This window comes from Tenrec ecaudatus, chromosome 5 (genome assembly GCF_050624435.1).
Source record: "Tenrec ecaudatus isolate mTenEca1 chromosome 5, mTenEca1.hap1, whole genome shotgun sequence".
NCBI classification, from domain to species: domain Eukaryota; kingdom Metazoa; phylum Chordata; class Mammalia; order Afrosoricida; family Tenrecidae; genus Tenrec; species Tenrec ecaudatus.
In genome coordinates, this window is record NC_134534.1 from 76,934,132 (window position 1) to 76,960,499 (window position 26,368).

The window sequence follows — 26,368 nt, forward strand, 5'->3', positions numbered from 1 at the left end:
GAGTACTGTAGCTCCACTCTTGGAAAAATTTCATTAGTCAATGCCATCTTGTAAAAGAATCCTCTGTGGTCTAGTATGTTAAATATCGATGCTACCAATTTGATAATTTATGACCAGTGTGTTCTTTTTAGCCTCTAATACTGAAAGAAAGTTGGATTTTCAAATTTTCCTATCTTATAACCTGGCTTCTCACTATGAACAGTCTCAGTGTGAACTCTACTGGACGTACCAATGCTTATTTGCAAATAGAATGAAATTGGTTATAAAACCAGATGGCATTGTGGGTTACACTTTGGGCTATGTTAGGCAGGGTTCTCTAGAGAAACAAACCCAGGACACTTATGAATATATATATGTATATATATATATATGTATATATATATATATATATATATAGAGAGAGAGAGAGAGAGAGAGAGAGATTTATAAGGAATAGAATAGCTAAGTAGTCCACACAGCAGGACCGAGGACTCAGTTCAACTGACTTCCGTGGAACAGTTGATATACTGGAAGTCCTTCAACTCAAGAGCATTGCTGGGTCCAAGATCAAGGAAGCAGACAGCTGAGTTTCCTCTAGGCCAATTGAGGTAGTCTACTCACAGGCAGCAAACAGCAGGGCAGATCACCAACAGTCAGCAATTCAGGAGCTTAGCGAAACAGGCCCGGAGGGATATTGAACTCAAGCAATGCAATATGACAGGATCTGCCAGCCTCAAGCTCAAGCCATGTACACACCAGCAGTGGTGAAGTAGGTCTCAAAGGAACCTCAAGCTCTAGAGACACAATCCACGGGTTGGCTGTCTCACAGGTAGTATAGCTCACAAATTGAGGCAGAGAGCTAGCTAAAGCAGACGCATGCTGGTCTGATCGCCAGAGAGCAAGAGAGAGAGGGTGGGCCTTGAGAGTCATTTATATCTTTGTCTTCCAAGTAAACAGTGACCTTATTAATCCCACAAGTTCCTATTGGCCAGGCTGGTACAATAAACCTACCTATCACTGGGCTTCTACCACAAGATCAGCAGTTGGAAACTACCAGCCACTCCTAGGGAGAAAGATGAGGTTTTCTTCTCCTGTAAAAAGCTACAGCTTCAGAAACCCACAGGAGCAACATATCGCTCTGTCTTATAGGGGTGTATGAAGTAGAACAGACTTGATGGCAGTAAGCTTGTTTTGGGATGGGGGAAGGTAAGCTCAACATAGACTCACATTTCTGTTAGTTTTGCCAACTGAAAAATCAGCTTCTGACAATATTCGCAGATTGCAGACACAGTTGGAGTCATTCAGCGGAATCCTCAGGTATGTGGGCAGAGCACTGTGCAGAGACCAAACCATAAGGTCTTATCCTAGCGATTGTCGGCTAGTGTGTTAACTACATTCGAATGCTGTGTGTGTGAAAAGCACAGAATATTTTTGGTTAATATGAATAATTTGAGACATTCTGCTCACCAGCATTACATTTCTAATATTTAGCACGCTGAGTCCACCTGTTTGGTGTTGATGGAATATGCCACCTTTCCCATGTGGGTCTTTCGGTCCTTCAGATGTATTTCATTAGGGCACTCTAAAAATGCCACCCACACAAACCCCTCACCCACTTCCCGCAGTCCGTGTGATAACACTAGTATGCATGTATTATACATTATGTGCTGCATAGTACTTTAAAGTAAACTAAGACCATACAACATAGTTTAAGCAGCCTTCAGTATGAAATACATGTGAATGTGAGGGAAATAAAAGTCACAAACATCATCACAATGAAGAAGAAATTGAAGTAATCAATTATTTCATTCTACTTTCATCAGCAATTAAGGTTTATGAAAGCGATGCTAAGCAATCAAAAGATACTTGCAATGGGAAAATCTGCTGGAAAAGAGCTTTTTAAAATGCTCAGAAGCAAAGCCCGGATGATTAAGGTATGCCTGGCCCAAGTCAGGAGAAAACTGGGCAATGAAAAAGTAAGCTGGCAGAATGGATGGCTTTAAGTAGTAGTGTTGGCGAAGAATATTGAACAGATCATGGCCTGCCAGAAGAACAAACAAAGCAGTCTTAGAAGAAATACAACCAGAAAGCGCTTTAGAAATGAGGATGGAGAAACTTTGACTCACTTACTTTGTACATGTCATCAGGAAAAATTCAATTTCTAAAAAAGGCATATTATTTGGAAAAGTAATGTCAACAAAAATAAAAGGAAGCCTCAATGAGATGATTAACACAATAGATAGAGCAATAGACCCAAACACACCAACAATCATAAAGCTGGCACAAACCCGGACAGCATTTCCTCTGTTACACACGTGGTTCAGAGTCAACCATGAGTCGAAGCTGACTTGACACTGAATAACAAGTTAGCACTCTAGAGGAATTGTATTTCCTTCCTATAGTTTATAGCTCTAGTCAATTTCTTTTTCTTACCTATATAGAAAAATCACACAAGCCACTCATCTTGAAATACACACTGAGAATCTGTTATGTTCAAGGCATGGTAGAGACCCATTTGGGAATGAAATGTACTTATGATAATTAGGTTTTATGTCAATTTGCATGGGCCAGGATTCTCCCATGATATGATCTAACATTGTTTGGTCAACTTCATGATGGGAACCTTCGTGACCCAGTCAAGCAGTTCTGGGGAAGATAAACTCATTGACATTGAGTTGATGCTGACGCATAATAACCCCATAGGGCAGGGTGGAACTGCCCCTGTGGGTTTCCAGAACTAATTCTTCATGGGAGTAGAAAGCTCCATCTTTCTCCCACGGAGTGGCTTGTGGTTCCAAACTGTACTCATTCCTATTGCAGCCCACCTCTAATACTATGCCATCAGAGCGTTGATATTTTTCAGGCTGTATATCTTGGTGAGTGTTGAAAGCCTGTCTGTCTCCTGGGCTCAGGAACTGCCCATCTGGGGTTGTAGTCACCGCCAGTGCTTACCTCCTATGCCATCACTCCATGTGGGGAGCTTAGCTTCGTTAATGTGTTCACAACCTTGATACAGTTGAGGGCGCTTCATTCAGGGTGTGGTCTACAGTATATTTGACAGTGAGTGGAAGTCAGCACAATTAATTTGGATCCTGCGTCAGGTTCGTCACCCTCCTTTTATATATCCTACCGATCCTCGGCACCATCGGTGGACAGCTGACCTTGGATCCATTCGACTAATTCAATTCAGTCACTTCAGCACCCCCCAGCCTGTGGTATTCCTGCTTCATCTTCTTGCTCTTGTTCATTAGCCCCTGCAATTATAGGATCCAGGAGAGACCCCCACCTTATTCAACCTATGGACTTGAACCAGAATGGACTTAACCACTTCTGCAAATGTATGAGCCATTTTTAAAAAGTAGAAACCTTTTATATACATATACATACAAAAGTCATTGATTTTGCTTTTCTAAAGAAACTAGCATAGTACATTTACTACTGAGAGTGATTTTGTTTTAGAGAAACAAAAATCATGAAGATGAATTTTCTAAATTGGTTCTCAAGTCTAACTAGGATTAAAAGCACTGAGAATGTGGCCTCTATCTCTGTTATTACCAATAAGTCTGTCACTATTAATGAAGAGGGAACTGCTAATCCATGGTGTGAAGTGGCAAAGTAACCCCCTACATAGCACCACTGCTAGATGAAGTATTGGTGAGAAGGGAGTTAGGTGGTTCTGTGTTTGATACTAGTCTACAATTTTGCCAGGATGAGAAGCATAGGGAAGCTGGTTGGTTGGCACTATTTACAGTAGACAAACTGGTAAGGGAAAGAGATGAACTCAGAGATTCAAAAGCCAGGCTCAAATGCCTATAAAAGACATCAAGGTTTCAGTGTTTGCTGTCAAAGTGAAGTGTTTACTCTCTAGTAACAGCACTGATATTATTGAAAGTCACACCCAGAGTCTTATCGTACAAGCACCTGGAGGACAATGCCAGCTTAGTTCTCAGTTGAGAAAGGAGGCTGATACTGCTGTGAGGTCACTGATTGGAAAGCACCTCCTCATGCCTATGAATCAACAGGCAAAGAAGGACGTTAGTGTATTGAGGGGTGTAACATCTTGACTACCAAGGGGAAATTGGATTGGTGTTGCATGATGGACGTAAAGAAGAATTTGTCCTGAGTTTAAGGTCAATGGTAAACCACAGCAACTCAATTCTGATATGACTACTAATGGCCCATACTCTTGAGAAATAAATGTTTGGGGCAGCCTGCCCCAGTGAAAGAAACACAGCCAGCCAAGCTACTTGCTGAAGGCGACCAAAAGGTGGGTGGTTGAAACCCACCTGGCACTAGCCATGGAAGAAAGATACCAAATTAAACTCCAAACACAAGATAAATCCGTTGCTTTTAAGTCAATTCTAACTCCTGCTACTCCTGGAAAAGAACTGCACCATCAGCTTCTAACACTTGATATTTATGAGAACAGCTCGCTGCATCTTTCTCCAACCAGCAGGTGGTTGGGCTTGAATTGCCAATCTTCTGATTTGCAATCAAGTGCTTAATCACTGCACCACCAGGGTTCTTTAGCCATGAAAACCTTATGGTGCACATGGCATCCCATCAATCAGAATATACACTATAGCAACAAGTTTAGCTCTGGTAAAAATCTCCTAATAAATGTTCCTGCTTATTTGGTCAATGCCGCACCTACTTATCGGGATCCCAGGACCTGTTGTCCTTGACTTGATTCCTACTCACAGTGATCCCATAGGGCAGCGAAGAACTGCCCCTGTGGGTTTCCAGGGCTGTAGTCGTTACAAAAGCAGACTCCTTTATCTTTCTCCTACAGAGCAGCTGATGAGTTCAAACCTTTTGGTACACACCAGAGAGCTTAACTACTGTGTCACCAGGGATCCTTACCTTTCATAATAGCCTCCGGAAATTGAGTTCTGTGAGTGCCATTTCTCTTATAAACGGAGACTGGCTCTTTATTTCACACAGGATAAAGGTCCAAAGCCCTAACTTCTTCAAACCTACCCATGATGATTGTGATAGTCTGGGTACTTTAGAGAAACAAATGCACAGAAACTCATGTATAAGAGAGAGTTTTATATAAAGGTTAAATATGCATTAAGAAAACATCCCAACCCTTTGTTGCCCAATCCCACGAGTCCAACATTAACCCATATGTCCAACACCAATCCACAAAGCCCTCCTCCATCTCACAAAACAGATGCAAAAATGCCAACTGTAAGAGGAAAGCCAAACCAGTGAACGTGTAAGCATCTCAGCGTTGGCAGTGGTCTCCACACGGCTGCTCCAGCACCCAGGGCTGCATCAGGGTAGGTCCATGTGGCTTCTCCTCAGGGATGTCTTGCAGGAAGTGAGCCTTGCCAGCTGAAGCAGGAACTGGCTAGGGCAGCTGCACCCTGGTCTGACCATCAGAAAACAAGAGACCCAAGAACTAGAAAGGCGAGGCTCACTGAGCCATTTATCTCTCTTCCCTTCAATTAACTCTACACGTGTTTATTGGCCAGGTAAACTTAACTAGCTCAATGATCAATCACCTTTCTTTCCAGCTTGCTCATGCCCACATGGACTACTCACTGCTCTCCTAGCTTCATATGTTCATGTCTTGCTTTTGCTGCATCTTCAAGATGAATACCTTTCCCGGGCTATCACTCAAAATTCAGCGCTTGTTGTTATTGGGTACCATGGGATCAATTCTGATCCTTAGTGACCTTCTGCACAACAGAACTAAACACTGCCTGGCCCTTTTCCATCCTCACAATTGTCCCCATGCTTGAGCGCATTGTTGTAGCCACGGTATCCCTCCATCTCCTTGCAGGCCTTCGGCTTTTTCTCCACTTTACCCAACACAATGCCCTTCTCCAGGGACTGCTCTCTTTTGACGACATGTCCAGAGCGCGTGAGACAAACGCTCATTATCCTTGATGCTAAGGAGCTCTCTAGCTATATTTCTTCCAAGAAAGTTCGATTTGTTCTTTGAGCCACCCATGATACTTTCAATATTTCTGCAGCACTCCCATCGAACTCTGAGTGGATGCAAACGATCACACCTTCTCTGGAAGCTCTGTGCTCATTCTGAGAATTTCAAAGTGGTGGAAAGGAAGAGGATGTTCTCTTTTGAGAAGTTGTACAGCTCAGTATAGTGGCGAAGAGTCGGGGCTTTGGAGACGGACTGTCCGCATTTGAGGTGTATGACCTCAGATAAATTACTTAACTGGGTGTCTTAATTTACAAATCTGTAAGATGAGGATAAGGCTAACTTCTCCAATTGTTTCAATGGCTAAATGAGTTAATAGTTGCCAAGTATTTAAAGCAGCTCCACGTGCTTAGAGTTTGTGAAATAAATGCAAATGCTAGCACAGAAAATATTTTTAAAATATATTATTTATGGTTTTTAAGAAATACAACTGATAGCAATTGGAATTTATTTCAAGACTTTAAAATTCAATTATTTTTTAACTTACATTCTCACACAATATGTGCATGTTACTGACTTCACAATAATACTGGCCCTTCCTGTTGTGTAATTTATTCTACTCAAGTAAAGCCTTTGAGAATAGATTCCATAGAATACCTTGTGATCTACTATTACCCTTTGCCCCTTTCTACTGGGTGTGGATTTATCTCTAAGGTGAATGTGTGTCTGACATGAAGGGCAGAGAACAGACATGGGCGCCCTGTGACTATACAGATGCAATACAAAACACACGGGGATGACGTCAGACAAAGGCTCACAGCTCCTTGTTCAGACCCAGGCGGCAGCCTCCAAAGGCCTTAAAAACAAAATTTGTTACCTATCAGACACAAGAGAGGATGCCCTGAGAGTGACACCCAATACAACATTCGTGCAAAATTATTTCTAAAGGGAGATAAATAGAGTGCCCAAGATAGCGTATAGGTTTAGAGAATATTTTTCTTTTTGTTGTTCTAGACACTGTCAAGTCATTTTTAACCCACAGTGACTCTATATGAAACAAGAGAACTGCCTTACAGAGCTTTCTGTCTGCAATCTTTACATACACAGATTGTAAACTCTTTCTCCAATGGAGTCACTTGGTGGGCTTGAATCACCAAACTTACACTTAGTAGCTTCATGCTTTGTGTTACTAGGACGCCTTAGTATATGTTTACTAGTTATAAAAAAAGAATCAATTTTTATTGTTATTACTAATAGGTATATTTTGTGTAATCATGAACATGAATATATGAATCTGATTACCAGAAGATAACTGATACTAAAAATTAGAAAATTGCTCTTCAAATCTAAATTGCTTATTTGTTATCCATGCCCTATGGACTTCAGATCTAAGCAGTTCATTAAAGTAGAATAAATAAGAACAACCAAGATGAAGCCGATGGGAAGTACAGTAGCTTAAACACTGTACATCTACACAGTAGTTTGAACTCCCTGACATGCCATGGGAGAAAGATAAGTTAGCATTTCTAAAGATTTACAGCGTCTGATTTACTCTGTTCTATAGTGCTGCTGGAAAAGATCCCTTACTCTTTGGGCTTCCAACCACAAGGCAGCAGTTTAAAACCACCAGTCTTCATGAGGGTGAAAGTCTTTATAATCCTGTAAAGATTTACAATTTCAGAAACCCACAGGGACAGTTCTACTCTGTTCCATACAGTCAATATGAGTCAGAGCCACATCAATATCAGAGTTCGGTTTGGGTTTATGGTGTTGCTCTGAGTTAGAATTGACTCTGCAGGGACAGTGAAAACTCCCAACACACAACCTTGTCCTGCATGGTTTGGTAAGAAGGCAGGAGAAGGTACTGATAGTATTCAGCTGTGAGTAATTGTGAACATGATTCCCTGGAGTACCAACCTGCTGCGTGTAAATAAGCTCTCTCAAAAGCAGGGGGAGGATCTCATTACCATCAAGATCCAGGAGCGGGGTGTGTCCTCCCATCCCAAGATTCCTACCCAGTGAATCTCCTGGAGTCAGGAGAGAACTATACCATCAGAGGGAGCAGTGGTAGAACCAGGAGCCAGAACATGGAATAGAATGATAGACTTCCCAACCCATGGAAAAAGCAAATGTGAGTGCTTTTGTGCAGGAGACTGGATTGAAAAGTAGGGTGACTTTGGGCACCTAATTGGAGAAGCTGGTTGCTAACCCATGGAAGCAGAGCTAAGAGTCTTTGGGCTGAGGCTTACTAGAGTTGGGGGCGGGGGGGGGCACTAGCCACTTAATTCAGGGAGCTGGGCTTACCCACAGAGAGCTGAATGCCTTCAAGTTAAAGTCTCCAGAAGAGTGGTATGCCCTTGGGGCATTTAGTAGCTGACCTGAAAGAACTTAGTAACATACCCTGATAACTATCCTGAGGATTTCTCACTGGCCTTATAAATTGTTAACATCCTTATAAACCCTTTAATCATGAATTTCCTCTGTGAGTTTTGAGTAGCCATTGCAGTGGATGTTAGAACCCAGAGGCCAGAAGAGTAAAACAAAGGACAGAGTTTGTTGACAAAACAGACTCAACAGCAGTAGGTTTAAGATTAAGATCATCTCCAAATGATGAAATAGCATCATGAGATTTCAGAATGTCTAAACATCTAAAAAAGTAGAAGAAGAAGAAGGAAACATCTCTTTTACTCATTTTAAAAATAATTTGCTGGATTAGAATATATTATTTAAAATGCAGCATAGCATTTTAAATCATTTTCATGAAAGCACACCCATAAATTCTGCATCATTTTAATACCTTGCTTTTCACCCCAGACTACAAAAATACCTTTCATGCTTCATATGTAACCTTGAAATGAGCACAATGACCACCATCTATCGTTAAACCATGTCGATGGACTCTAAATTATTATGCAGTTTCTTTAAAAGCATATGTTTAGGCATAACCAGCTTTTTGTTATTATAAATAACACTGATATGAACATCTTCTTGGATGAATTGTTTTCTTTTGAGAAATTTTACTGAGAGGGTCACAAGGCCAAAGTATATTTTCCTGACCCTACTTTTTGAAGAATGTCTCTACTAATGTTATATTTTATTATTTTTAAAGTTGATGATTAGTGAAATTTAGTTGGCACATATCAAGTTACTCTTAGGAATCATCTTATCTCATAACTTACCATTTGGATTTTTTCTTATGTGAATCAATTGATTAATAATCTTCATGAGTTTATGAGCTTATGAGTAATTGTTAAGTGCTGATGTTTTTACTATTAGTATAAATGGTAGCCGTATGTATTGTGGATAATGTTTCTTGTCATCAACATGATGCAAATATTTCTAGTCTTCTATTTATTCTTTTATTAATTTTTAAGATATCAATGTCCAGATATTTGGAGAATAAATGAATAAGGTTGATTGAAAATAGAGATGGAGGATCTTTCAAGCAGAAAGATTTTATCTACATTATCTAGTAGAAAAAATACTATGTTTTGAGTTGTACTCTTTAGTTTGTTTCCCCTCTTTATTTTGTAGGGAAAAGAACACTGAAAGGACCGTGGGTAGCCAAGAAAACAAGCAAATCAGTCTTGGAAGAAGTACACCTGGAACACTCCTTAGCCTCTAAGGAGCACTGGCTGTCTCGTGTACTTTGGATGTATTATCAGGACAGATAAGTTACTGGAGGACATCGTGCTTGACAAAGAGGAGGGCAGAGGAGCAGAGGAAGGCCCTCAACAAGATGGATTGACAGAGATGCAACAATGGGCTCAAACATGAGAGCAATTGTGAGGATGGTGCAGGACCAAGCAGGGCCACATTCTGTCCTTGATTATGTGGTTGGGGGGGGGGGGCGGTGAGAGCATAAGCTGTCTCAGAGCCCCATGGAACAATCCAAGGTGATGAGAATCCAGTGCCTCACTTGGTACCACTAAATTAGCTGTCCCAAATGATTCATGCTGTAGGAAAGTCTGTCATTCCCCTCACAGAAGGGTCACAAAGAAGAGACAAACCAGTCAGGGTGCAGTGTAGCACAGATGAAACATACAACTGTCCTCTAGTTCTCCCCCACCCCATCATGACCCCAATTCTACCTTACAAATTCGGATAGACCAGAGCACGTACACTGGTAGAAATAATAGCTAGCAACATAGGGAACCCAGGACAGGTAAACCTCTCAAGACCAATAATGAGGTGTGTGATACCAGGAGGATAAAGGGAAGGTAGGGTAGGAAGAAAGGGGGAAACAATTATAAGGATCTGCATATAACCCCCTCCCAGGGTTACAAACAAAAGAAAGGTGGATGAAGGGAGACAGCAGTCAGTGTAAGACATGAAAAAAAATGATAAATTATCAAGGGTTCATGATGGTTGGAGGGTGGGGCGGTGGTGGTGTAAATGAGTTGATACCAAGGACTCAAGTAGAAAGAAAATGTTTTGAAAATGATAATTGCAACATATGTACACATGTTCTTGACAATGGATATATGTATGGATTGTGATAAGAGCTGTAAGAGCCCCCAATAAATTTATTTTAAATAAATAATTATAAAGAAAGAAAGTCTGTCACATTTACCGAATAAAGAGAATCCCTATACAATTAAGCATACAACTTGGGTCTTCCTGGATGTACAACCTATAGAATGCCCAGTTTAATGATTCATTTACATGACGCTAGACAACCTCCTATGGAAGAGAGCTACACAGTTGATCCCTGCCCAAATGCCTACCCCAAAGAAGGCTACACAATACAAATACACCGCATGTAAGAGTGAGTTGTTACATAGCAGTAGACAGTCTTCAACTTAGAGCTATGTTCAGGATATGATGAAAAACACAACAATTGTCACCCTTTTTGGGGTACACCTTATGTTAATAATATGTACCACATCCAAAATTGCAGCACACAGTTGGTTGATGTTACCATTCTCAGATGTTTACTTGCACAGGTTTGATTGTATGCTTTGCTGCCACCTGCTCAGGGATTGTCCTGGTGGGTGACGATCCACTCTGGCAGCATGTGATGACTGAGCTGTGCACACACCCATAACTACTAGCACCCCAGTTTTCCTCCCACAACACTTAGCTCATCATTGCAGGCCGGGTCTCTATCACAATTTTATTTTACAAGGAAAGGATTTAGTTGTAGTTTTTTCTCATTTGCTTGGTACTTGAAGACATGCACCAAAAACTCTGCTAAAGTTTCTGGACAGATTTAGGAAACAGTGAGATGTTTCTGTGAAATACATGAAAAAAAGAAAGAAAAGGACCATGCAGACTCAGCTCTCACTAATGTTTTGAGTAGAAATACCGCCCCCATTCTCCATTAGAATCCAGGTAATTCAGAACCTTTCACAAGCAGAGAAATGCTAATGTCCACCTTATGAGGAAATTTGTATCAATTGTGTAGTTTTTTTTTAGGTATTTGTGTATTTTTAGTATTGAAATATTTTAAGGTATTTTAAGATATGTATTGTAATATATCTGTGAGTTTATATATGGTGTATCCCATCCCTAAAGGCAAATAAAGACCAGATTTATAAAGACTCATATAAACAAAGTATTCAACTTACATTAATTAGTACTGACTTATAACAGAGGGAGACCAGAATCACACTGTACATCAGGGATTACCTGTACAGTAAGTGATAGTAAGAATTTCTTAAAGATTTTCTAGAAATATTCCAAGGTCCCTGATTCACGGACACAGCCCTTTTATGTTTTTGTCATCTGTTTGTTTGGTTGGCTATCACTGAACCTGCCCCAATTTACTTTGACCCCAATTCTAGTCAGTTGGGCAGATGACCTAGTTGGTTTATGTGAAAAAGTATGGTTGAGTGCGGCTTCAACAAAATGCCAACCTTTTGCTGGTTTCTGAAGGAATGCTATCCTTCACGAGAGCATCTATCTCGAATGAACGGCATTCCAAAATGCAGTCCAACTGTGGGTGAGACAGTCTGTTGGAAAGATTAACTTCAAGAAGCTGCTGGAATACAAACCTTCTGTATACAGATTCAGCCATATTTCCCATCTCTATGCTAAAATCAGTGTTTTACATATTAAAAAGGCTAAGACATTCTGGACGGATTTGTTTTTAAGGGAATAAATATTTTGTTTTAGATTAAGCAAGTTATTGAGTGAACAAGGCATTGGGTGTGATTTTTCCCTCCTTCTGTCTTTGGAATTAATATGGAAAATAATGGGATTAATATGCAAAACAATGCACTAGCAGAAGAAGTGCATTTATAGTCAAGCCTGAGGTAGCTCATGAATAATGTACCATTTCTGGGAAAGAGCAAGAATATTCTATTAAATGAAGTGATATCTCCAAAGTCGCCTGCTTCTGAAAACAAAATCTCTAGGTGCTATAAGAAAAAATATTGTAAACCACGATTAATCTTAAAGACAACACTATAATTACTGCTAGTTGTATCACTGGAAGGGGTTCTATGCATGCTTACATGCTGCATTATGTAGAACTTAAATGTAGGGAAAAGACTTAGGTACAAAATATTGAGTGTGGGGCGACAAGAATGATACTTACGGAGAGTAGTATTTGGACGGCACTGTGGATGACCTCTAGGTACTGGAAGTCGACCATGCAGCCTGTAACTGAGATGTAAGTGTAGTCATCCATCATCCCATGGGCAGATGGGGGCAGCACTCTTCGGACACAGCCAGGCCCATGTTCCCTCCACCACGATCGATGGACAGAGATGTTGAATGTCATTAAATCTGTATCCTAGGTGGGCAGGAACAGAGTAAATAGAGATTGTTACATAGAATTTTCACTTTGATAATAGGAAGAGTTAAAGATAAATGAAATTGTTGAAATACTTTGAATTTCAAATGAAAAGGAATGAAAAATAAATTCAAATTGCTATTTGAATCATCTGCCTAAACCATTATGTTAAAAGTATCTAACTTGGTGGTAGGAAACTTTAAATAATATTGATAATTCAAAGATATCATACATGAAATTTTCAGAGATGAGACACATGTTTGTTTTAAATGAATCTTGTCCACTTTGAAACCTATTTTCTGAATTTTCTTATTGCTGTATCATTTTGTACATCACTGTCATGAGTGGTATATGCGTGCTAGACATGGTTCTAAGTGACTTTTATATATTACACCCACTCTTTACTTATCAACTATCTTATTATCAAGCATTTTACATTTATGGCAATAGTGAAAAATCTACTATTTGAATGTATTATACATTTTCAACACATATCTTGCAGTAAAAAATGCCTAGGTTCAAGGGGAGAATGACACTGGTAGTAATGGTTAAGGTTATGGGTAAACTTGGCTTGACACATATACATATCCCTATACAATTGTATAGGGATATAGCCATAGGGCCTGGTGTTTGGAACCTAACTATCTTGGTAGGTGAGCAGGGTGTGTGTGTCAGGGGCAGGGGAGGGATTGGGGTATGTGTGTGTGTGTGTGTGTGTGTGTGTGTGTGTGTGTAAAACCGTTGAATATTCATATGGTGCTATCAACCTCCTTTCACAGGGGATACCTGAGAATAACTAATGGTCCCCCAAACACTCATACTCTAGTAACTGGGCCCTGCAAATTATATTAAAATAAATATTTCAAGCTCTATCTTGAAGAACAATGCTGTTAGTGAAAGAATAATATCCATACACATAAAAGGAAAACTAGTTAATATAAAAATTATTCCATTATAGACACCAACCACTAAAGTCATTATTGAAGAATTCTACTAACTTCTGAAGTCTTGAAATGATCAACATGAAATGTACTGATATTTCTGTCGATTGGAATGGGAAAATCAGAAACAAGAAGAAGGATTGGTAGTTATAAAATAAAGTCTTGGTGATAGAAATGATGCCAGAGATCACATGATAAAATTTTGCAAGACCAATGACTTATTTGTCACAAAGATCCTTCAACAGCATAGATGGAATACACAGAAATCAAATCAACAACATCTTTTCAACTGTGGAAATAGATTCTGGCGAGCTGCAATAGAACTAGCCAAAACAGTAGGGGCGACTGCCTAGGGAACAACCCATCAATTTCTCATACGCAAGGTCAGAACAAAGAAGAATCAAATTACATAAGTCCACAAGAGTCAAATACAATTTCGAGTACAACCCACTTAAACTTAGATACCTCTTCAAGGATAAATTTAACACTGTAAACCCCAATGAACAAAGAACAGATGAGTTCTGGGATGGCATCAAGAACGTAACACACGAAGAGAGCAAAAGACTCACACAGCTGCCCTACGGAGCAGAATCGAACTATCCCTGTGGGTTTGGGCGTCTGCAAATCTTTATGAGAATTGAGACTCAACTTTCTCCCACGGGGTAGTTGGTGGTTTCCAATTGCTCCCCTGTGGTTATCAGCCCAACATGTCACTGACTACAGCACCACCGCCCCTTGGAGAAAGCACACCGATCACTGCCATTGCTTGATGTCAACTCATAGCGACCCTACAGGCCTGCATAGAACAGCCCAGTGAGTTTCCAAGACGCTTTCTATGGAAGTAGAAAGTCCTGTCTTTCCCCACAGAGGAGCTGGTGATGTCCAACTGCTGCCCGTACGGTAAGCAGCCTAAAGAGCAACCACTCTGCCACCAGAGCTCTTTGAAGAAAGCAAAAGGTCAGTAAAAATACAAAACAGAGAGAAATGAAAATGGATGTTGGAAGACATTCTGAAGTTTAGCCTTGAAAATAGAAAAGTTAAAGTAATTGGAAGGAATGGTGACATAAAATAGTTAAATGGAAAGTTTAACATCAAAGCTCAAGATGTCCAAATATTTTACGGTAATGTGCAAAGACCTGGAGTTAGAGGGCAGAGATTAGAGTGATGTGATCACAGGAAGAGTCAACGGAGTATTCCTTCGCAGAGCTTCGGCAGGGAGCACAGGACCTCCAGCTCCTTTATTTAAACCCAGTAAAAGAAATATTGAACTCCTGTAAGAGCATACATTTCTGTTGAGTGACTAAGTTTTCAGTACTGTGTTACAGCAGTCTTGGGAAGTGAATACGTATGAAGAAAGTGAGCCACAGAGTTTTCCCTTACCTCAGGTAACATCCTATTGACCTAGTGGATTTTATGTTGGGCTGCTAACTGCGAGGACAGCAGTTCAAACCCACTAACTGCTCTGTGGAGGAAAGATGAGGCAATGATTTACAGGGTCGTCAACTCTAGGGAGTAGTTCTACTTTAGTCAAAGAGAGTCACATTTCCCTTGAAGTAGTTCTCACGTTAGTGTCCCAGGCCATTTTTTAGAACCTGAAAGTTTGGGGGAAGTTGGTGTGAGATGAATATCCTCTGGACTGAAAATAAGTAGAGTAAGACCTCAATGATCAAGGACAATGGTTAAATACTCCCTTCCTTTTTAAAAAAAGTAATTTTACTGGGGGCTTGTACAATTCTTATCACAATCTATATATCCATCCATTGTGTCAAGCACATTTGTATATTTGTTGCCATCATCATTCTCAAAACATTTGCATTCTACTTGAACCCTAAGTATCAACTCGTTATTTTCCCCCCTCATGAACACTTCAAAGTTCATAAATTATTATTTTGTCATATCTTACACTATCCAACGTTTTCTCTCACCCCCTTCTCTGTTGTCCATCCCCCAAGGAGGAGGTTATACGTAGATTCTTGTAATCAGTTCCCCCTTTCCACCCCACATTCCCTCCACCCTCTAGGCATTGCCACTCTCACCACTGGTCCTGAAGGAGTCATCTGTCCTGGATTTCCTGTGTTTCTATTTGCAATCTGTACCAATGTACATTCTGTGGTCTAGCCAGATTTGTATGGTAGAATTGGAATCATGATAGTGGGGGGTAGGAAGCATTTAAGAACTAGAGTAAAGTTATATGTTTCTTTGTTACTACCTTGAACACTGACTGGCTCATCTCCTTCCCACAACCCTTCAGTAAGGGGTGTCCAGTTGCCTACTGATGGGCTTTGAGTCTCCACTCTGCACTCACCCTCTTTTACAGTGATATGATTTTTTTGTTCTTTGATGCCTGAAACCTGATCCCTTCAATACCTTGTGGTCACACAGGCTGGTGTGCTTCTTCCATGTGGGATTTGTTGCTTCTGAGCTAGACGGCTGCTTTTTACCTTCAAGCCTTTAAGACCCCAGATGCTATATCCTTTGACAGCCAGGCACCATCACTTTTCTTCACCACATTTACTTGTGCACATGTTTATCTTCAGTGATCATATCAGAAAACTGGGCACTCACTGAGATGATGAATTTTTGTTCTTGGCAGCTGTGCATGATAAATGCATCACGTCATTCAAAACAGCCCCAGCTCACTTAGATAGGAGGTGGAAAACATATTTTTCTATTATCTTTTACTCTATTAAGGAATTCTTTTTATTTTTGATAAAACATATTATTTTAGAATGTTTAAAGATCATTTTATTGGGACTCTTACAGATCTCATAAAAATCCATACATCAATTGTATCAACCATATTTGTATATATGTTGTAATCATAATTTTCTAAATATGTTCTATTTGAGCCCTTGGTATCAGCTCCACTTTTATCTCTCCCTTCCCCCCTCACTCTCATGACCCCCCTTGCTAATTTATAATTATTTTCATATCTTACATCGACTGCTGTCTCCCTCCACCCACATTTCTTTTGTTCCTCTTGCTAGTTGGGATGCTATGTGTTGATCATTGCGATTGGTTCCCCCTTCCTCCCCTCCTGCCCCACCAGTCCACTCTACTTTCACAGTATTGCTACTCCTGTTTCTGTTCCTAAGGGGTTTATATGACCTGGATTCTGTGGGTCATGAGCTCTTATTAGTAGCAGTGTACATGCTCTGGTCTAGCCAGAGAAGTCTAAATGTCAGGACTGGGGTCATGATAGTGGGGAGCAAGGAAACCTAAAAGAACCAGAGGAATATTGTGTGTTTCATTGGTGCTTTACTGCACCCTGCTTGACTCATCCTTTCATTGTGACCGTCCTGTGAGGGAATGTCCTATAGCCTAGAGATGGATTTTGGGTCTCTGCTCCGACCCCTCTCATTCTCAACAATATGTTTTTTTGTTTTGGTTCTTCTGATGACTGTTACCTGATTCCATCGACACCTCATGATCACACAGGTTTGTGTGCTTTTCCAAATGAACTTGTTGCCTCTCTGCTAGATGGCTGCTTGTTTAACTTTAAGCCTTTAAGACCACAGATGCTATGTCTTTTGCTAGCTGGGCATCATCAGCTTTCTTCACATTTGCTTTTGCACTCATTTTTTTCTTTAGTGATCATGTCAGGAGGGTGAGCATCACAGACTGCCAGCTTGTTAGAACAAAGTGTTCTTGCATTGAGGGAGGGCTTCAGTAGAGGCCCAAAGTTTGTCCACTACCTCAGTGTATTGCCACATAAACAAACAAACAAACAAACAAATAAACAAATAAATAAATGAAAGCTGATACCTCTATTTCATGATTAATATATTTACACATGTACACACCTATATTTACACTGCTATCCATAGTTTTGCTTCCTAGATCTTTCTTCTGTTTTCTTTTACAAGGAAGGAATTCTTAGGACAATTATAAAACGTGTCTTTAATTATATTGATGATAATACATTTCACTTTTTGTTATTGTTGATTTGCTACATACTATTACTCGGTAACCTTCACAGTTACAGCACTTTATTGATAATAAAATATTTTTTCCTTTTGCGGGGCATGGGTTATTGGGTTGCTATATGTATCATTTGTGGTTACTGTCTGTAGAAAAAATATTATAGAAAAATAATTGCTTTAGCTAGCAAATTCAGTTTAACACAAGATAATTTAGCTGCAGGCAAACTTCAGAATGGAACAAAAATTCCTCCTTTTCCTGGTCATTGGATTTAATCTATGATAGTCTTGAACACATCAAAAAAGTTATTATTTCCCATCTTACCAGAACTTACCAGAATGATGCCAAAATTCAAAGCAAATTTCTATTATTTACATATTTTTGCCATAGAGTAAGACAAAGTATAGCATAAAGTGCCCTTTCCACTATAGGAATATAAGTTTCTTCCACTATGGCTTTGCCTCAATTATATATTATACAGTTAAACAAAAGTGAATTTATGAACTAAGGATATATGTTACACTCATAAAATTTCTCAATGATGTTATTGCTTAATGTGTTAGCACTAGAAAATATTTATAACTTTAGCATTCTTTAATAACCATCTTAGCCTTTAAATGAAACATCAATAGCATTAAACTACGCTGAATTCCAAATTTCCTATTTAAATTTGCAATAAAGTTTTATCAAAAAAATTGTGTTTGGTTTCTATCTTCCTCAATAGCTAGATTTCAAACACTTTTAAAAACAAAATGCATCTTCATTCTCTACAACTGGCACATTACAGGAAATGCAACACAGATTCAATAATTTCTCCCCTGAAGCAGCTGCCGGGTTTGAACTGCTTACCTTGTGATTAGCAGCCCAACACTTATGCAATAGAGCCATCAGGGAGCCAATCACAGACCCATAGAATAATCTCAACTTATATTTTTGACGTGTCTTTAGAAGGTCAAAGAGGCAAACAATGACATTTGGATTTATGCAACTGTACAAGGTTTCCAACAGAGAGTTTGTAGAGCAAGGAAAAATGATTCAGGAGAGAGGAGAAATTGGAAGCTGAAGTCACGTTCGGAGGGTTTGAGAAGTGAAACAGCCTGGAGAGAGCTCCAAGGCCAACAGAAGAAATGCTTTCAAGGAAGTTTGTAATGACATATAGTCTGCGTTGCCTAATAAAAGATGATTGAATTAATTGATTTGTAGGAAATGGGAGCCTTACAAAATAAAGTTCCAGAAGATGAATTAAAAGGAAAAGTTGGATTACATAGAATTGAGAAGACTAATAAAAAAACAACCTTTGGTGACTACACTGTTTTTGTGCGAATGTTTGGAGTCAAGGTCGTGAGGGACATATAGCAATGGCTTGAGACAGGTAGACAAAGAGTATGAAATTCAACACACGCATTCTCTGATTTTAGATTTATCCCCTCACTCTCAGAGCTGTGAATTCAAAGAAAGTTATTCCTGAATATTTGTGTTTATCTAATATTTATTCATAAAATTATTAATTACTTAAATGCTCTCTCCTTTCATTAAGGATTCCAAATCTGTTTCCAATTTTTCAAGCATATTTTAAAACCAAAAGAATTTCCATACTTGTTTCAAATGGTGTTGTTCGTTTAGGGATGCATATTGACATTCTGTTTACACTAATTGTAGCTATATTATTGGAATCAGCTTACTCCTTAAAATAGTCAATATCTATTTTTTCACATTATATTATTGTGATTTCTCATGAATCGAGGAGCTATTCTTTCTTATTCTCTCTCTTTAATGATCTGTCTGATACATGTTTCATTTAACCTTAGCTAATCCTCTCGATTTCCAAGGCTTGAATCCCAGCTGCTCATAAAGGAGCAACTTAAAAAATGCTCCTTAGTTGTGACATAAAGGTTACTGAATCCTTTTTCATGTCTATTTCCTTTGTCATGGTGTTGTGGTGGGTTATAAATCAGGCTGCTATACTCAGTGTCAGCAGTTCAAAACCACCTGTCAGTCTTGTGGATAAAAGATGAAGCTTTCTACCATTGTAAAGAATTATAGTCTCAGAAACACACAAGGGGCAGTTCCTATCTATCCTCTAAGGTAGCAATGGATAAGAATTGACTTGATGGAATCATCTGGTCTTGCCTCTCTCTTGAAGGAAGAGGAGGATGATGAAGAAGAGGAAGAGGAGGAGGAGGAGAACGAAGAGGAGGAGGAGGAAGAAGAGGAGGAGGAAGAGGAGGAGGAGGAGAGAGATACAAGAAAATGCTTCAGGCTGCGATAAAAACTAGTAAGTCCCAGGCCATGTCAGTCATCAGACTGGATTGTTTTTCTATAGGAATTGACAACTCAAGGGTCTCATGTAATCTGGTAGACCACTGGTTCAAGTCCAGAGAACAGGAAGCCAGATGATGATAAGCCAGATGCATGATCCTGATTTAGCCGGGAAAAAAGTCAAAGATATTTTCCATAAGGTTCATATCTATTGTTAACACACCACATCCCCGAGGAAATTCCCTTTCTATTGACTGACTGCTCATAGTATAGTTTGTCATGGAAGTGATTGTATTGTACACATTTCCTCAAGGGAGATATCATATTTGCATGACCACTGAATATAATGGCTCCACCAAGTCGACACACAACTTAGCCATCATACTAGTCCACATGTGCTTCAGAAATTATATTTGCTCAGTTTTAGAGAGGTTTGGATTTATACATATTTAGTGTAATAAACTCAATTTCAGCTTCAATGTCTTTTCAAATTCTTCTTTATCTCAAAATGCGAATTTTAAAAGTTAACACGTCTTCTTAAAATACTGGTTATTTTCTCTTCAGCCAGACACTAAATATTACAGAGAGTATTTTGTGATGTAGTCAATAGAGAATAGACTATTTGCTTAGAATTGCATGTTTAAATGTGTTGGGCTTAAAATGGAAAGACTTAGCAGCAGGTCAAATACATCAGCTCTTACATGTCATTTTCTTACTTTAAAAGCACCTCTTACACACAGACTTAAAATGCATTCAAGTTTCCATTATGAAATGTCTGTCATTTGCCATCACTATCTCAAAGAATTCTAACTATAAACCATAAGCAAATCGTAGTCATTTAAGCCCTTGTCATTAGTGTTAAGTATGAAGATCTTTTTGACGTCTGAAAGGAAGAGATTGACATTTGTCATTGTGATTTCATGTTTCTTGGATTTATAGCTAGCTAGGTATTTCTGGAGATGTTCAATCCTCTATCATTGATCATCAATCAGAGACAAAGATAAAAATGATTCTCCAGATTAGATTACTTTAGGAAGCATTGATGTCTTATCCAGTCATTCGTCCATCCCTCCATCCCTCCATCCATTCAGCCATTTAGCCATTCATCCAACAGGTATTCGTGAAGCTTATAGTATTAGCTAAGCATTTGGCTTCAAGAGTACACATAAGATAACTCCGTCTTTATGGCATATACATTTAAGTGAAAACTGTAGAAGAACTGGAAAGGACAAAATCCAGTGGTGCGGCATATTTTAGAGGCAGTGTCACATTTAGAAGGGGTCCTGATAGTGCAATAGTTACACAGCAAACTCAATACTGGTTTGAATCCACCTGTCCTTCAGTGGGAGACAGATGTGGTGGTCTGCTGCTGTACCAATTACAGTCTTGGAAATCCTAGGGTGCAAATCTGTTTTGTTCTACAGGGTCACTATCAGTGACAATTGACTGGACAGCACAAAACAATAGCAATAAACTATGTGAAGATGAGAGGGGAAAATAATTAAAAGCTGACTCTTAAGTTATGATTCAGCAAATGGGGAAGGGTCCAGCTGTGACCTAATCGATAGGTTGGACTCCATCCCTATGGTTTTACACAGGTTCAACTTGGCATAAAATCTAACTGCTACACACCGAATATAAATGAGATATTTCTTATAAATGGACATGAATTTTATTAGTTTCCTATTGCCATGGTAACAACTTATGGTAAATTTAGTCCTTTAAACCAACACAAATGAATTACTTTACTGTTCTGGAGATCAAATTTCCTAAAATCAAAGCAAGGCTATGTTCCCTTCGGTTCTTAGAGCTCATCAATATTCTTTGACTCCTGTTCCCATATTCCATACTTTAATCAAGCAGAGTCTTTGAGTCTTTCTCTTTCTCTCTGCGCCCTCTGAGTCCATTATCACATCAGTTTCTCTGCCTCTGGGCCTCCTGACTCCATCTCAAGACCCCCTAATTAAATTGGGGATATGTAATCCAGGATGGTCTCATTTCAAATCATTAATTTACTCAATTATACAATGTTCTTTTCACTGTATAATATGTTTACAAGTTTAGGGATTAAAAATCATTTTGTTGGGGGATCAGACAACTTATCACAATCCATACATACATACATCCATTGTGGCAAGCACATTTGTACATTTGTTGCCCTCATCTTTCTCAAAACATTTGCTTTCTATTTGAGCCCTTGGTATCAGCTCCTCATTTTCCCCCTCCCTCCCCTCTTCCCACTCCCTCATGAACACTTGATGATTTATAAATTATTGTTAGTCATATTTTTCACTGTCCGCCATCTCCCTTCACCCACTTTTCTGTTGTTCGCCCCCAAGGGTGGAGGTTATATGTAGATCTTTGTAATCGGTTCCCTCTTCCCACCCACCCTCCCTCCACCTTCCCGGTATTACCACTCTCACCTCTGGTACTGAAGGGATCATCCATCCTGGATTCCCTGTTTCCATTTCCTATCTGTACCAGTGTATTTCCTCTGGTCTAGCCAGAGTTGTAAGGTAGAATTGGGATCATGATAGTGGGAGGGTGGGGAGGAAGCATTTAGGAACTAGAGGAAGGTTGAATGTTTCATCGTTGCTACACTGCACCCTGACTGGCTCTTCTCTTCTCCGCGACCCTTAACCTGGCCATTTTAGGAGGTCGTTACCTACCATATAGATATAAAATGTAAACATTTTCTGAAGTCTTTGAAAAGTACTAAAACCTGCCCATCTTCACAAAGTGCTGTAAAATCTACCAACAACTTAAAAAAATAAATATAGTAATTTAAACCTTATAAAGTGTGATTTTAATACATTGACTCGTAGCAAAACAATCTGCCCCATAGATATTCTGGGTAAATTCACAAATACCGACATATCTGACTCGGATTTCTTGGCACTCATCTTTCATGACCTCTCATCAGTTTAAATCCCATTGGTCCCTCAGTCCTCAAATTAATATCGCTTATTTTACATGAATGCATCTTCTCCCCGCTCTCCTTATTCCTTCTGGGTATTCTATTCTCATGAAGATGGCAAGAAAAGGCAGTGTTTCCTGAGAGAAAACTACAAGGAGGGATTATGAATGGGTTCTAGTACTCCCAGAATAATTTGTGGAAGACACCATTTCCTTTGAGTTAATTTATCTTAAAACTAGGTTCTGTAGAGTTCTAAAGATTAAAATCAAACAAATATTATTTCATAATTATAATTTTGCCATACCCATGATGAAAGAAATCTCTTTAAAAGTCAAGGAAAACAGAGAAATTCCTAACAATAAATTTGATAACAAGTTCAGATTTTAGAATTATCAAGCATAGAATGTATACATATTAAACTTTAAAAGATTTTAAAAACTTAAAACTAGGCTAGAAAATCCCTAAAAATAGAATGATATAAACATATTTAACAAAGAACCAGAGAAAATATCTAGATATTAAAAACTTACTTAATGAAATAAGAATTTGATAAGTTAAAAAGTAAATTATATACAATTTAAGAAATTATTGGAGAGCTGAGAGATATATTTAAGAAAGTACCCAGAATTTAACACAAAGAGATAGCTATATGTAACACACAAAGGTTAAGAGCTAGCAGTATGAAATGAAAAATTCTCATATACGTCTGATTAGATTTTGGAAGAAATAATAAAGAGGATGTGGAAGAGGATATTCAAAGATAAAATTCTTGAGAACGATTGAAATTAAATGGATGATAATGATCTTCAGCTTTGGGAATGCTATAAAATCTTAGGTAAGATTTTTAAAATGCTACATCTGGGAACCTCATAATAAATCTAGAGTCCAGCAGATTAGGAGATCTTAAATGCCAACAGAGAGAAAGGCTTTCTTATGAAAGACTGTAATATTATTCCTAGAGTTCTTAACAGCAACAATGAGATCAAATGCCTACTGTTGCTGATTCAACTTAGAATGATAAGAATAGCATGGGGCAGTGTCTATTTTATTTATTTAAAAACCCTTTATTTTTTTTATTTTTTAATCTTTTTTTGGGGCTCATAAGGCTCTTATCACAATCTGTACATACATCACATGAGCAAAGCACCCTTATACATTCGTTGCACTCGTCACTCTCATAATTCACCTTCCACTTGGGTTCCTGGAATCAGCTCATTTTCCCTTTTTTTCCCCCCATCCCCCTCCCTCCCCGATCCCACCCCTGGTCCCTTGATAGTTTATAAATAATTATTATATCTTATCTTACACTCCCCGGCGTCTCCCCTCACCCACCTCCCCCTTGACAATCTCCCAGAGAGGAGTTTACACATAGATCTCCGAGATCGGTTCTCCCTTTCTTCATGCTCTTCCCTCCTGGTGTCGCCACTCCCACCGCTGGTATTGAAAAAACCCTTTATTTTTAAGCAGTTTTATTGGCACATAATTCACATATCATACAATCCAGTTAGTTCAATTATATCAAGAAGAGTTGTACAATCATTACCACAACCAGTTTTAGAACATTTTTTCTCTCTTGTTCTCATTATTATTGGGTCCACATTTCTCCCACCCTCCACTGCCAAACCCCCAAGAAACCATTGATCCTGTTGCTGTTTCTATAGATTTATACATTCTGGATCTCATATACAAGAAAACATACCAAAAAATGATTGAAACTATAAAATGAAAATAAAATGGAGCAAAAACCTCAACTGAAAAAGAAAGCAGAAAAGATTAAAAGCTAGGGCAAATGTTAAGTGGGAGAGCAAATGATAAGGTGCTAACTTTTAACCTGACTGCATCTGCAGCAATTCACTTTCCAGTGCGCTCTGTGTGACAGCAAAGTTGTTTACATCTCAGGCCTATGGCCTAAGCAAACAAACAAACAAAAAGCAGGAGGCCTAATTCAGCTGTATTTCCCTTTCACTCATAAAAACAAACAAAACAAACATTTGAGGCTTTATGAGAAGCATCAACTTTGGGTGGAGAGAGGAGTTTTATCTTTTTACTGGAGTGAGATGTGTGAATGTCTTATGACCCAGTGGTCCTACTCTTGGGTGTATGGTCAAGAGGTGTAAGTGTGTATGTCTGCCCAAAGACCTATCTGTACAAGAATGTTCTTAGTAATTTTTAAGCCCAAACCTGGAAGTTTCCCACATGGCCATCTATAGTAGAATGAGTGAATGAATAAGGCACCGTGATGGAGAAGAATGAACTGCCATTCAGTCACGGGCAGGGCTGAATGCACAGCATCCAGTGAGGGAGGTCAGACCTCACAGTGGCATTATCGGACTCCATTTCTACGGAGGGCTTTGGTTGATCAGAGGCTGGTGTGCCTATAAAGGCCGAAAGAAGTTGAGTAGCATTATTGAGGCAGCGATAATTTTTTTTCTAATTTTGAAAGGTGGTGAGCAGGTTTTCTTTTCCACATTTCTACTTCTTTTTCTCAGTCATTTAGCAGGTGGCCTAGGTCTTATGAAATGCATTTCTAAAGCTAGAGGGAGATAGAATTCACAATCTTTTGCTCCTGGAATGGAAAGAACTGAGACAGTGCAAACTTGGAAGAAACGAACCCTGAGAAGATGTGAACTCCTCCCATTAACTAGTTAGTGCGTACCATTTCATACGATTGGAAAGGACCAGACAAAAACAATCCGTTTCTTAATATTAATGTGAAGAAATCATTCCCCTTAGAAGGTAACGATGTAAATGAAGCTCACCTGTACTGCATACAGTCAGACGCTAGAGTCTACAGTATGCAAGATAACTCTTGCATTTTAAAAAAAATGACTCTCCTCGTGTTTATAATTAATTTTTAGTTGTCGATTCACTAGCCATCTCTTCCTTTATACTGTGTGTGTTCTTTAAAATGGATATGGTCCACAGACATAGTCAGGCATGTCCCTGTGAAAACAACCTCCCAAAGGCTTCCACGGACCTGAGCAAGGAAAACATTTCTTGCTAGTCATGACTCAAATATTATTTGTGAAATTGTAGGAATGATTTTCAACTACTTGAATTATTGATGCATTACTCCTGCACATGAATACACTAAAATTTGGCTACAGAAAAACATTTAAGGCATATATTTCATTTATAGTTTATACAATTTGAACACTTAAAATCTGTTTAGTTAATTAGCAAGCCCATTTAACACATCTGGTGTTTCTTTGTGTTAATCAATAATTACTTAATTACCATATTATACCTTTTATGGTAATTAGGGTGTTGAGACCAAGAAATTGTACAACCTTTTTGCTTCCTGCTGGCACTAATGTGCAACATTCATAGTCCTGTGTATACATAATTCATGCATGCATATGTATGTCCACACACATTTTGCCTAATTTGTACCACAGACATAAATATATATATTGTTGTTTACCACCTAAAATAATAATCCTGGTTTGATAAAGAAAAAGGATGTTTATTGTCATATGGTAGGATAGATTTTTAAAAGGAAGCAAAGAAAAGCAGTAAAGTCCTTTGTTCCCTTTTCTGAAAAGCAGCTCAATAAACAGAAAAACATGTCGGTATTTCTGACCTATGAATGCTGCTGGTGTGTTTTAAAGTCCTCTTTGAAAGAGACTGTCTTCCTTAATTGCTTCCTTTGCTGAAATAATTGCCAAGGCTAAACGGAGGGCTGATTAATTGGAACACTGGATGTGGTAAAAACCTCAGTG

At 38.9% G+C, this 26,368-nt stretch overlaps 1 protein-coding gene across 1 annotated transcript in view; it reads right to left on the reverse strand.

The window, feature by feature from the left end:
- NKAIN3 (sodium/potassium transporting ATPase interacting 3) overlaps nucleotides 1–26,368 on the reverse strand; it is a 384,353-nt gene that overhangs the window by 182,836 nt on the left and 175,149 nt on the right. Inside the window, exon 4 of the mRNA XM_075550845.1 lies at nucleotides 12,411–12,608. Within this exon, the coding sequence (XP_075406960.1) occupies nucleotides 12,411–12,608 (198 nt within the window). The remainder of the gene's footprint in view (nucleotides 1–12,410; nucleotides 12,609–26,368) is intronic.